The sequence below is a fragment of the Mustela erminea genome, chromosome 8, assembly GCF_009829155.1.
Source record: "Mustela erminea isolate mMusErm1 chromosome 8, mMusErm1.Pri, whole genome shotgun sequence".
NCBI lineage: Eukaryota > Metazoa > Chordata > Mammalia > Carnivora > Mustelidae > Mustela > Mustela erminea.
In genome coordinates, this window is record NC_045621.1 from 64,921,242 (window position 1) to 64,935,465 (window position 14,224).

At 39.0% G+C, this 14,224-nt stretch overlaps 1 protein-coding gene across 3 annotated transcripts in view; it reads right to left on the reverse strand.

Annotated features, from left to right (window-relative positions):
- The window catches only part of ABCB11 (ATP binding cassette subfamily B member 11), a 98,490-nt gene that overhangs the window by 24,199 nt on the left and 60,067 nt on the right, over positions 1-14,224 (reverse strand). For all 3 annotated transcript variants that reach the window (XM_032355860.1, XM_032355861.1, XM_032355862.1), the window contains 4 exons: positions 13,918-14,119; positions 12,749-12,824; positions 8,901-9,003; positions 2,102-2,266 (listed from right to left, as the gene is read on the reverse strand). In XM_032355860.1, coding sequence (XP_032211751.1) covers positions 2,102-2,266; positions 8,901-9,003; positions 12,749-12,824; positions 13,918-14,119 — 546 coding nt within the window. The remainder of the gene's footprint in view (positions 1-2,101; positions 2,267-8,900; positions 9,004-12,748; positions 12,825-13,917; positions 14,120-14,224) is intronic.

Sequence of the window (14,224 nt, forward strand, 5' to 3'; positions counted from 1 at the left end):
CTGGTTCGGAATCCAGCACTCTTTCCACAACAGCTCATATAAGAGTTTGGGTAAGGCTGAGTAAATGTATTCTTCGCCCTGTTTTTCTAAGAAAGTGGTGATCAGGAAGGAAGATAGTATCCCAGATTTTTTTTTTTTTCAGATTTTATTTATTTATTTGACAGAAAGAGAGATCACAAGTAGGCAGAGAAGCAGGCAGAGAGAAAGGGGGAAGCAGGCTCCCTGCCGAGCAGAGAACCCAATGCGGGTCTCGATCCCAGGACCCTAAGATCAAGACCCCAGCCGAAGGCAGAGGCTCAACCCACTGAGCCACCCAGGGACCCCCCAGATTTATTTTTAAAAGCAAACATCTAGAACTTAGTTGGGTCTTTACAGAATTCAATCCTATCCACCACCCTTTCTACATCTATCTCATCACTGCTCAGTGAGATGCATTTCCAGAGCCTTTCCCTACTAGTATGTCAGCGTAATGAGAGCAAGGAGGGGCTTTGGTTTTCTTGTTCCTCCCTCTAGCCTCAATCCCAGCAACGATGTCTATCTGACAAACAATAAGTGACTCATAAATATTTGCTGAATTATGGGTAGATTCTGTGTTTAATGTCTGTCTTCCTCATAGACTAGAAACTCTATTAGAGAAGCCAGCATGATTGAATGCAATCCCAAGTTCCTAGCACAGTATCTATGGGAGACAACCCGCAAACATCTGTTGAGTAAGTAAAAGAACATTTCCATTATATTTAGGATATTGTACTTACCAGAAAGTAAGCAATATAAGTTAATTATTTAAAAGATTGTCATCATAAAGGCTTTCACACAACCAGAAATTCAATTTACCAGGGTTGAAGGGCCCAGTTTCCAATTTCCTACCTCTCCGAAATTACCATGATTTCCTCACTTACCACAAGGGGGCAGTATGGAAATTAAAGCCCCGGCTGGGCCCTCCTGACACAATTGACTTGATTTTGTTTGTAGACTCTCCAAGTCTTTCTGTATAATGCGTGCCCGTGGGGACATTATTCGGGTCAGGACCTTCCAGAGAGGCCACCAAAGAAAGAGAAGTAGAAGGGAAACTAACGCTCAGGACTCTTGGCAAGCTCTGACAGTCCGGTGTGCTGGCAAATTCTTCAGCCTAGGCTTCGGAAAAGCTCAGTTCTAGTCCTGGCCCTACCACCTAATGCCTGTTTCACTATGAACAAATTAATAAAGTTATCTAGATTCTAGGTTTTTCTCCTTGTTAATATAATGGGATCTGTGTATGTGGGTAAATTTCAACTAAAAAACTTGGCAGCATTTCAATAACTAATTTTACAGTGAGAGTTTTATTAGAACCTGGCTCTCCAGTCACATTGGATTTGAATCCCTGATCCATTATTTGCTATCTGAAGTTCTGTATACCTTGGTTCGCTTTTTTGTAAAACAGGAACAATAAGAATATCTACCTGAGGTGGTTACTAGGAAAATTTAGTGACCTATTATATTTAAAGTGCTTAGATAGTGTCAATTCATGCTTATAGTTATTATTTTTTATTGTAGCAGTGAAGTCAAATGGAGACTATCAAAATGCCTGGGAAGTGAAAAATTGAAATAAGCTTATTCTTTATCCATGCCTCGTTTTACTTCTCTCTTCCTTTTCCTGTTTCCTCCCCCACCTGCCATTTCAATGGTGCAATCAGCAGAGCAGACAATTCTACAACGCGCACTCACACCTGCTTTTATAAGCCAACTTTGCACCTCAGCTATTTCTGCAAGATCAAAATGACCCTAAAATCCTTCTGTATTATTCAACGAACCTGCTTTGCATTCTGATTTTGTTTGCATCTAAGGAAATTGCCCTCTCCTAACACTACATTCGCAGCCACATTGCAGCTTTTTACAGACAGGATGACTGGAAGAGTATCCTGCCCCCCCAGATGAGAGTGCCTAGCTTCGTCTTCTTATCTTCTGTGTATGGAGACTCGGGGCACTTTGAATCCTTTAGAAATGAGGAAAAGAAAGCTCAACCCATTAAAATACAGAGCCAACCCATCAAAAATGACAATATCCACTGATGGAAAAACAAAAAAAAATCAGAAAACAAAAGTTAATCCATCTGTTCACTTACCCCAAGAATCTGGCTGAATAAAAAGGCATAGAGTGGTGTGACTGACCCATTGACAGCAGCCCCCACGGCCCCTACCAGCATGTAGGGCCACTCTGGAGCATTGAATTTTAGAATCCTCCTAACCGGGGCAGGTTCAATTTCTTCTTCCACAGGAATGTCCTTGTCCTTGAGGGGAAAAAAGGGTACATTAGTCACTCAAGGTACACGCAGATATTTTTGCCTATGTTCTTTTCTTATACAGCAGACCCTCTGGTATTCACAGATTTAAAAGTCATGGTTTGACTGGTTATGAGTGACCTCTAAGTTCTATGAGATGCTGTGATTCATTGTTTTGTAAGAAATGGTTTTGAATTCCTTGAGACCATGCTGGGACTTGGAAGGGACACACTTGGTGGGTACTCAACTGAAGGCGAACTTGTGGTTTTCATTTTGCAATTAGATATTTATTTATCTGTTTATTTAGATACATTATTTATCTATTTCACAATTAGATATTTACTTATCTATTATTTATTTCATTTCACAATTATTTATTTATTACCTCCAGGGGAGTAATAAATATGTTGGATCTTTGAAAAAAGTAACCCCTCCAATTTATAAAATTTTGGGGGGTATGGTGCTGTTTACATAATTGAGGACTCATAAAAATTTCAAGGTGAATCCTTCATTAGTGGTAAAGTTCTCCAATCTAGTAACTGACTAAAGTGCTAGGGCAGGGCAGTGTATCTGAAACAAGGCAAAATAATTATTAAAATGTATTAAATGTTATCAACAGTTACCATTGACATGCTTTCTGTAAGATTTCCCTTAATTAGTGCCCAGAAGTAAATGGTAATCCAAAAGAAAAAAAAAAAAAAGAAAGGAAAGAAAGAAAGAAAATGGTAATCCATTCAGGATTTCTAAATTCTACATATTCTTTGCAAGGTGTGAAAACTGTTTTAATATTTCCCTATTCTGATCTCTTTAGTTGTTGTCATTGAAGTGTCAGAGCTAACAAATTTTTGTCCTCTTTAAAGTAAATATTATAATCAGAATCCCATAATTTTTACTATCATTTTCCCTCGCTATGGATATTACTCAGTGCATGATTTGTAGTACTAATCAATCATTTGTTAAATTTATTACTGACTTCACTTAAAAGGATTTTAGGTGGCTTGTACAGATTTGCATTGATTTTTTTTTTTTACTCTTTCTATTAAAATATACAAAAATACAACAAATTGACTACCAAACTATTCATTAGTGTTCTGTTTCATTAATACATGATAATTTACCCTTTAGGTAGTTGAATGTCAGGAACAGGCACAACAAGGAAATTCAAATACTCTCCTTTTGCTTCCAAAGTCAAAGACCACATTACCAATTTAGTTTAAATAATACTTTGTATGATGTTATGTCATTATCACTGCAAGCCAACTAGGGTGGAAGACAGCTTGGCAGGTGATGGATTTCTTATTGCCTCCATTGCAAATTCTCTCCTGGCCTGCTCTCAACATCTGCACTTGTCACTATACATTCATGCAGCAAATCCTTCTGTTCAATAATTTCATCTCTGACAACCTATTAACTCTATAAATCAATTCCAGGGAGGAAGAAGAGGGACTAGGAAAGCATGAGTAGGAGGTGCCTGGGTGGCTCAGCTGGTTAAGCGGCTGCCTTCAGCTCAGGTCATGATCCCAGCGTCCTGGGATCGAGTCCCACATCAGGCTCCTTGCTCAGAGGGGAGGCTGCTTCTCTCTGTCTCTTTCTGCCACTCTGTCTGCATGTGCTCGCTCCCTCTCTCTCTGACAAATAAATAAATAAAATCTTGAAAGAAAGAAAGAAAGAAAGAAAGAAAGGCATGAGTAGAACAAGTATAGAAAGAACAAGGTTCTTGGATGAGCCCAGTGTAGCCACCTATGGAATATATTTAGCTCTCTGGGGCTCCGTTACCTCATCCTCAAAATGAGAGAGTTGGATTAAGTTGTTTGGGGAAGACAACTTTCTATGGGTGTCTTGTGTTTCTTCACATCTTATGCAGATGCACTGACTACCTCTATCCAGACTATTTTTTCAAGGATATTTGCATATCAAATAGCCTTAGAGGACAGAGATGATATCTCCAACCCAAGAAAAGAGCAGATGTGTTTACTGTCCATTATAAAACAATCAAGTTCCTCCAGCTCAGGATTCCCCCCACCCAACACCTCCCCTTTGTTTGCTGGTTATCAATCGGCCTTGTTAAATCTGGGGGTTGGGCTGGGAAACCAGTGCAAATGATAAACTCTGGATATTATTCTTGCTGTGAATAATAACGTTTTTTTGTCTCTGGCTCAGGACGCTTGCATATTCTGCCAGCACCCATGAAATTGTGTCAGGCTAACTTGGAAGCTTGCAATCGAGCAAAATGTAGACCCTTTACCATTCTAGACGGTGGTTAGTGTCCAGATGAGGATGCTTGCTGGACTTATGGTGGATCAATGATTAAAAATACAGATTCCTGGGTCCCCATCACCAGAAAGTCGAATTTAGTAAGCCTGAGTATGAATCTGTGTTTTAAAAATACTCCTCGGGTAATTCTAATAATAAAGCCCAGTCTGCGAGATTCCCAGCAGTATGTAATCTCCAAGACTCCTTCTGGAGCAAAATGCCCAGGATTCCATGATTATAGACTTTGGAAGTATCAGCTGTGCTGTACATCCAGGCACATCAGACTCTGACATTTCCCGGAACCAGGGCCCTATGAGAGAGCCAACTCACAGCCCAAAATGACAGAAGTTTCCTTGGCTTTCTGATTCTTGAAGGTATCCCTAACCCTAAGCAACAATACCTGAGACATTTAAAAATAATACAAAGTGATTTTTTTTCCAGTAGTTATCATTCCAAGATAAACTAACAGGAGACAAATTTTAATTGATTTGAATAATGATCTTTTAATCCTCCTTCACTAGATATTGGACTTTATGGGAAACTGTCCCCTGACCCACCCCCAAAAAGATGCACCATCAAGCCTGAATGAATGATGCAAAAACTAGAAAACCTGCCCCTGGGTAACTGACTTCTGATTGACTTATATGATAAAGCTTAAAAAAATAGTAAGAGAATAATAAAAAAAAAAAGAATAGTGGAAGAATAGAAGAACACAAAATATAAAGTCATTGTGTACAGATTTTTTCCTTTGATTTTTGCAAAGCTAAAGACAAATTTAGTCTTCTAAAAAAGCTCAAGATGATTTATTCATCTTCCCTGCATCTATGGCAAAGCAGTAACTCACAGAAAGAGATGAAATTATAAAAGTTGATAGGTTTCCTTTATTGTAGCAAGGTCAAGTTGCACCGTGCATATGTGTTTATCGCATGTAAAGAAGTATCCTGCTAGCAAGTCCAGTACAGGGAGAGGGATGGTGGCTCTTGTTCATCTTTGCATCTGTAACACAATCCTTGGCACACAGCAGATGTACGATTAATATTACTGGATGAAAGAATGAATGAAACTTCTATGCCCGTGGTGCATACATGCAATGAAACATTTATTAAAAAAAAAAAACAACAACAACAAACCGCTGAGCTCTCCTACTATGCATATGGTTCAGTGGTGGATGTTCCTTCCTTCCATCTCTTCTTATAGGTCAGGTGAAAATATAACTTCCTACTTAAATCTTATGTCCTACTTTCTATACAGTGGACATATGGTTTCTGTGTGCCAATCCATCCGGACCTCCTGCCTCAATAATGACTTCAAGATTTGATGATAAGAAATGGTAACTATGCCAAAGGAGCAGAGGTTCTCCCAACGGACACATACTGAAAGTCATTTGTTAAGTGTCCTGTCTCTGTCCTCTTATAGAATACTTAAACTCTATCTTCTAAGTTGGCTGTGATGGGTTTCAAATGTGTGACCTTGGCTTGAATTCCTATAGATTCTACTTCATTAGTTTCCCTGAGAGACATGCCTCCATATCAAAGACTGGCACCTCTGGTCTGTAGGTTCCCCCTAATCCTCCATTTAATTTTATCAGCATCATAGCTAAGATCTGACTCCAGTTATAGGAGCCCAAAGCACAGCTTGGAGAGTGGGAAGAAACAGGCTGCAGTCTTAGCTCTGTTACCAGCTAACTAGGAGACCTTGGTCTCATGTAACCCCACTTAGTGTCTGAAAATACAATCTTCTCATGCAACCATCTCTTCTAAATGCCCAGAGTCAAAACTCTAAGAGACCACAAGGTGGAGATAATTCCTTTATGTAAGTAAACTTTTTGCATTGCAACATAAGATAGAACACTTCCCAGTCAACAGATAAGGTTAGAACTCCTCCATAAAATGAGAAAAAGAAAGGATTTTGCCAGGATTGGTCTTTCTGGAATTCAGTTAACTTTTAAAATGCTTTAAAATCTACTTGGAATTAAAATATCCCACATATTTAAAGTACTTTAAAGTATTACTTGGGACTAAAAATTCCATAAATTAAATGGTATTTATTCCACTGTTTCTTTTTTAAAAATTGGTGGGGGCACCTGGGTGGCTGTATTGGTCAAACGTCCGACTCGTGATTTTGGCTCAGGTCATGATATCAGGGTCCTGGGACCGAGCCTTGCATGGGTCTTTGCACTCAACATGGAGTCTACTTGAGGATTCTCTTTCCCTCTCTCTCTACTCCTCTCTGCCCCAAATAAATAAATAAAATCTTTTTAAAAATGTGTTAATTTAAATCTAAAAAACTAAAATTTAAATCTAAAAAACTCTTATATCATTACCATACAAATGAGTACATTCATATAAGCATAAGATCTTATTTTCTCAGAGAAAAGATCACAGTGGCTTCCCTTTTCCCCCCTTCTTCCTTCTCTCCTCACTGGAGAGAGAATATGAAGTGACATCTTTTAAACATGACATTGATTTACATTCACATGAGTTTATTATTCCATTCTAATTCACAACACCGAGAAGTAGACTATTCTATAGAGCATTTTTACTTCTCTAAAACTGGTCGGTATATTTGATTTAGGTTTCCTCTTATTTAAAATGGTTCCTTTCTAGGTTTCCTCCATATCATGAAAACCCTGCGGCAATCTGATCTCCAGATCTCCAGGAATCTGTCTCTGTAGCTGTGCGGGGCCACCTGCCAGTTTCAACAGCAAGAGCCGAATCAGATTTTCTTCTCCTTCCTCCTTCCTTCCATTTTTCCTTTCTTTCTCCCCTGTTCCCGTCTCTTCTTCCCTCCTCCCTCCTCCCTTCCTTTCTGTCTTGCTTTTGTTGTCAAATAGTTACAGAAACTAGAAAAACAAACCATAATGCAGAATTCAAGTATGATTGGTACCCTTACATTTGAAATCTCAATGTAGCGTTTGTTTCTTTGTCCTGTGGAGCTTGACTAGACTACTTATATAAGGCATCTTGTTGTTGTTAAAGGCAGCACCATGCAAATAAATGAAATACCTATCTCTAGATCTAGAAAAAGAGCTGAGTCCTTAATGGCAAGATGCAGTAAACAACCATGTTTGCTAAATGTGTTTTCTCTCTCTGCTGCTCCTGAGAAAAAAGTGTTTCTCTATGAAATTTGTTTAAACCAACTCTACTGGATATTGAGACATCCATGTATTCATTCCTAATGATTAGAACCAAGAAAGCCTTCATAATCCTTCTGTCATAGTCATAACATCATAAGGAAGACTGTACTTTATTCCACATTTGTCACTGTGAACAAAGGTTTATAATTATTTCCAAAACAGATTCTCATTTTAAATTTTTTAAAGACAGTTTGAGATGACATCATGCATAATGGATGTGCTTGTAATTGAAATATTCCTTGACTTGCTTGCTTCGATAAATCTTACGGTTTCAGCTTTACTGAACTGTAGAAATTCAATTTTTCATCCTAGTTTTAGAATCTCCTGATAGCCTAATGAGGCATTGGCCTAAGTGCCCAAGGGGATACAAACACAAATAATATATAGTCACTACTTTTAAGAAGCTGTAATTAAGTAAAGGAATAAGACCCCAAATGAGACTCAATAAGAAAACTGTCATGAAAGGGTTCAAATGAAGAGTTAGTGGGGGGTTGAAAGTGAGACTCTCAGCGGGAGAATGAAGTGCAGACATTAGGAAAGGCTTTGGGGAGGGGAATGATGGGCGCCTGCTGTGAAGGTAAGATGCCCAAGACAGCTTTGAGGACCTGCATCCTTAGGAGAAATATTGCTGTGTCTGTTGATTCCTCTCCTGTTTCTTTCAATTTTTGGTGCTGTTTTGAACTATATTAACATTAATAGTGTTAATTTTAGATGTATCCTAAAAAAGTTATGGTAAAACTATGAGAGGTAAACAACTGTCCATAAAACGTATTTAACCTCTGTTCATTCAAAAATTGCGATACCTTGTATAAGGGCTAACGTTCTCAAATACCTTCGGGGAATAAGCACTTCTGCCAAGGTTGTTATAATTTAAGAAGATTTAAAAATTTGAGAAAAATTTTTTTTCAGGTATTCTTAAAAACTCTTAAAATTGTACATATATGTTCAAATAATCTAAACACATGTAATTTGTCTGTGTCTGTTTCAATGGTTCATCTGAAAACTATCGATTAACCGTTATAGTCCAGTTTCAGGTACCAGATGTCCTTACAGTAATTAATTACTCTGCATTTCTTTTAATACATTGTGTAGAATTTAGAGTTTTCATCACGTCCTCATGGGTTCTCCCATTTAATCTGACTTAGTGAACATTACTGGATCTGTGCCTTGAAAACTCATATTCTCAAGTTTAAAGGTCATGCAGTAGTCCCCAGGAAAGACTGCCTCCGCTCCCCAAAGCGACTGGTGCCTGACCTTTCTGTCTTCTTCATAAGTAGACTTGTGATCTACAACAGCTAACGGAGGTTCGTGCACCAGGTAAGAAAGCTGAGACTTGGAGCGTTCTCGGATGGAAGCTCTGAAAATAAACAGAAATATGAAAGAGTCCGTAGGTTATGGGCAAGTTGGAACAGGACTGACTTACGTCACAGAAGTCAAATAAACAGAAAAGTTTGCAGGTAACATTGCAACCAGGCTTGTTAGATTTCGCAGAACTCTTCCTGCAGTGAAGCTGTTTAAATTTGACCCTGACCTAGACTCTGATTCAGAGGGTGCTCAAGGAGGGAGGGAGAGAAGGAGAGGAAAGCTGCCCCACCCGTCTACCAACAAAAAGTCCAAGATTCAAATCCATTCGGAATCCACGTGGTTGGCTGATTGCTGCCATGGCAACAGACCAGCCCCTTTACCTTCCTTTTAGTTGTAGGTTGTAGTTTTGGAAACCTTTCTCTCTCTAGTTACACCTGATGTTTACTCTAGTGTAAGGCGACCTGGATACAAATGAGCTAATAGGAGGAAAATGGGGCCCCTACTAAGATTTTCTTCTTCTTTTTCTTCTTTTTAAAGATTTTATTTGCTTATTTGGCAGGGGGTGGGGGATGCGGAGAGAGCACAAGCAGGGGGAGCAGCAGAGGGAGAGGGAGAAAGTCATAGAGGCAAGCTGAAGATGAGTGGAGGTTGTTACATTATCAAAACACCTCATCTGAAGTAAGAAGGCGTAAAGAGAGAGCCAGAGCCGAGAAGCTAGATGGACCCACCCACAAATCCCTCTCCCTCGTTCGTATCCAAGTGAAGTTAGACGAAGACCAATAGGCACTTGCCTATTATACCTGCTCAACTAGGCCCCTGAGGAAGCACCAACACATCCGTTCATTCCTCTGCTTTGTTCCCACATCCTGTTAGTGGCACCGCCACCCTCTTAGTCACCCAGGCGCAGCGGGTGTGTGTCTTGGGTCCTTCCTCTTCCTTGCTCTTGCACATTCACACTCTTGCCAAATCTCATAATGATCGGGCCTGAACCCACTCCTCATCCCACCTCCCTGCTATCAAAATGCCATCTGGGACACCTCAACCGCCTCCCGCCTGGCCTGAGACTCTCCAGCGGTAGAGTCGCTTCTTTGAGTTGGTTCCCTAAGGTCAAGAAGTCTTCAGCATGCACGAGGAATGGGCATGTGTCAACTGGACAGAGCAGAGTGCATGGTGGGGCTGAGATGTAAGGTCATGGGCCTAGAGAGACGCTAAGAGCATTGGAAGCCATGGTAGAGTGTATGGAAAAGGAAACATGGCTGATGTCTTCCCAATTATGAGCATGGCAAAACACATCCTTGTCCCTTCCGATTTCTACTACCTGACTCTTATATTTCTTAAGTCTCTCTTTCTTTCCCTATTTGGCAGACCTTTCCACCTCTCTAGCATAGGCTGTCCCACGGAAACCCTGGGCCCACCTGCCAGCTCCCTCTGGTCCACCATAAGCACCAGAGTTAGAATTCTATCACACGCCTGGGTGGCTCCGTCAGTTAAGTGTCTGCCTTCAGCTCAGATTATGATCCCAGGGTCCTGGGATGGAGTCCCACATTGGGCTCCCTCCTCGGCGGGGAGCCTGCTTCTCCTTCTTCCTCTGCTGCTCTCCCTGCTTGTGCTCTCTCTCTTTTTCTCTCTCTCTCTTTCAGTGTCAAATAAATAAATAATGTCTTTAAAAAAAAAAAGAAAAGAAACTGACCACGTGGGCCAGTCCCCTTCTCAGAAGCTGTGTACCACTTCTCTCCTCAAATAAAAACAGCTACTTTGGGGACTCAATAACTCTCCCACGTTCTCTCTCTCTTTCATCATTATTATTTCAGGAAATTAGTTACTCTTATCCATTAAATTGTTCTTGAACCTAAAATATATTACTAAAAAGAGACTGAGCTGTCAGAAAGACCAAAGCCAAGGAAATAAGATATAAATTAACATTTAATTTAGTCATTTTTTAGCAAAAAAAATCTGTCAGCATATACAATGAGATATTTTTAACAGACCTTCTTATTCAAACTTATAAATCTTTCTCTGCAGGAGGTTAATAGCTACTTTCTGGGTGTAGATTGTATTTCTGGATTTCTCATCCTAGTCACCAAAAATGTATAATTTGTGAGAATTAATAGCCATATAGGAAATCTTTATATTAAAAATGGTTATTTGATCCTAATAATAAACTGTAAGTAAACTATTTAGAACAAATAGAATTTTATTCATCTGAAAAGTTAAGAAAATATTTATTTTCCGGGTGCCTGGGTGGCTCAGGGTGTTAAAGCCTCTGCCTTAGGCTCAGGTCATGATCTCAGGGTCCTGGGATCGGATAGAGGCCTGCATCAGGCTCTCTGCTCAGCAGGGGGCCTGCTTGCCTTCCTCTTTCTACCTGCCTCTCTGCCTACTTGTGATCTCTGTCTGTCAAATGAATAAATTAAAAAAAAAAAAGAAAGAAAATATTTATTTTCTTGTTGACATGACCATGAATATATCGATCACTTCCTCTTTGCAATCAAAAGAGGTGCCTAGCCATTTTCTGTGTTTAAGAAGATAGTATTTTCAGATTGTGATTCTAATGACCCTTATAATTTTTTTCTTCCAATAAGAGAAACATGGTTAAACATAATGCCTAATATCTGTAAAAATCACCTAATAATTTTGGCAAATTTTTTAATTTTTACCTTCCAAAGTAACTTGAAACTATTGCTTTATTGTTTTCCAAATTCAATAAATTTGATAAAACCAGCATTTCTTGAAATTTTTCTGAATAGACTTATTCTCAAAAGGAAAAATAAAAACCCTAGGCATAAGCTCCATGAACTACTCTTTTTTTTTTTTTAGTATAGTTGATACATAATGTTACATTAGATTCAGGTGTGCACCATAGTGATTCAACAACACTATACATTATTCTTTGAGTATTAAAAATAAATCTGTGTTTGAATTACTTGGAGTTGTTACCTAAATGTTTTATTTTAAGCCTCTTTAAACCAGTTTTCAATAAGCAATATATTACCTTGAAAGGGCAAGTCTTATAACTGAGCCTTTACCCGGAGTACAGCCTTGAATTAAATATCCTAGAAATTGTAAATGCAAGAGTAAGGAAATCAGCTGTCACCCATTATTTACAACCTCCTAACTTAGGGGAAAAAAATAATAAGTAATGTTTTCATGAGGAGAGACAGATACTCTTGAGCAGAATCCTTCTTAATATGCACACTTTCAACATTAAAGAACTATTTCACTGAAATTCTTAAGTCAGGATGAAAGTCAATACTTTTATATTCAGCCATAAGAAAATAAATAGCTGGGGTCTAAAGAAATTCTTCTCAAATGCTAAAAAAATATATTTCTTATTTCATCTAGTTAAGGAATGATTTGAATTCAGACTGGTCGCTCTGGAAGCAGGAACATTTGTAATTCAATTGCAGCTCAGCAGGCGAAAGAATGGACCTAAGGCTGCAACTTCACCTCCATGTGAAACAGGGCTCTATACCATGGTTAGATCAAGGGGCCAAGACCCAACAGATTTTTTAAATATGCTTTCTAAGCTCAATTAACAACATTTTAATTATAAAGCAGCTCTATCATGACCCTACGCATAATAAGTAGCCAAAGTTAAAAAAAAATTCCCCTTAAACTGGAAATGGAAATGTCAATATAGCATTCAAGGGTTCATTTGCATGTTCATAGTACATGAAACCTGGGGCTAAGCTCAAGGATCTCCAGGTTGTACCTGAGATATTGCCTGAGGACCATAGGTGCGGAGGGCTCCTAAGAATATTTTAAAACCTTAAAATGTGCCCATGGCTTCAGCTTACCTTAAACTAGCTTGGTAGCTCCCTCTGCAAAAGGTCTGTTTGCTGTCAAGTGAGGCTCCATCAGTTTCATCTTCCCCTATTCAACACAACAGGAACCACTCCTTAGTGTATGCAATAAGGAGAACCATATCAAAAGAAAACTTACTATGCTTGCTTAGCCTATCTTTACTATGTCTGATGCTAAAACATTCTATTAACTTTGTTGTAGCAAACAAACAAACAAACAAAAAACCTTAGCACTTATCCAGCACATTCTAACAAAAATAAAATGTCAAGATACTCAGCAGGGGATACCTGGCTGACTCAGTTCAAAGAGCATGCAACTCTTGAACATGGGGTCTTGAGTTCCAGCCCCACACTGGGCGTAGAGATTACTTAAACAAACAAACAAACAAACAAACAAACTTAAGAAAATACTCAGCAGGATTAAATCATTGGAACAGTGTGATACCCCATGTATTATCTCCAACAAATAGATATCTGATAGCATGGCTAATTAAAAAAAAAAAATGAAGGGGAAACCCTTCATTCACCCTTTGGTGAATTTAGATTCAACAAATTTAAAATAAAAATCTTTTCAGAAGAAATCATATGTGTGAAATATATGCCATAGTTTTACCCAGTGGAGTTCATGAATTGATAGGTGATGTGGTGGAGAACGTCGTTTGGAGTGGTTGGTTGATGTAGGCTGGGATAAGTTATCAAATCTGAAAATTCAGACTGAAAAAGAAAGATGCGCTAGGGCCTGATGTATCTATCTGCTTTAGTGAAAATAGGCATGCCAGTGTTTAGTCATTGGTTAATTTATTCAATCAGTAAGAATAGAGGTCCTACTGGGCACAGGGTGCTCTAAGAAAGCTTTCTTATTTGCAAAGTGGGGAGGGGGGAACAAGAGGGATGGAATCAAGATCGTCTTCCCACAAAACCTGGGTATTAGCTCTCTGACTTGATCAAGTAACTGAACCTCCTGAGCTTTTGTTTTTTTCTCTTATCATCTCTTATCATCTCTATAATATGCCTCGAGGGCATAATAGAGAACAAATAAGACAGTGTATATAAATAAACAAATAAGACATTGTATATAAAAATATATAGAAATCATGAAACCATGAGAGCTAACAAACACAATGCTTTCAAGACTGTACATGTGTAATGGAAAAGACACTTGCCCTTTGTGCCTTCGACATCGACAGCCTGATCGCCTTGACTCTGCAAAGTCACTAGAGTGAAGTAGACTCCTTTTCTTTCCAACAGCTCCTCATGGGTGCCTCTTTCCACTGCTGTACCATGTTCAAAACCAATAATGACATCTGCAGCTCTGACTGTGGACAGGCGATGAGCCACCGAAATGATCGTATGTCCCTGCTGGATCTGCAGGAATGTACAGTGCACTGTTAACCCTAACAGTAAGAGCTGACATTGACATTTGGATGGTCTCAGAATCCACAAGTGATCAGATCCTGGGTCCTTGGGAAA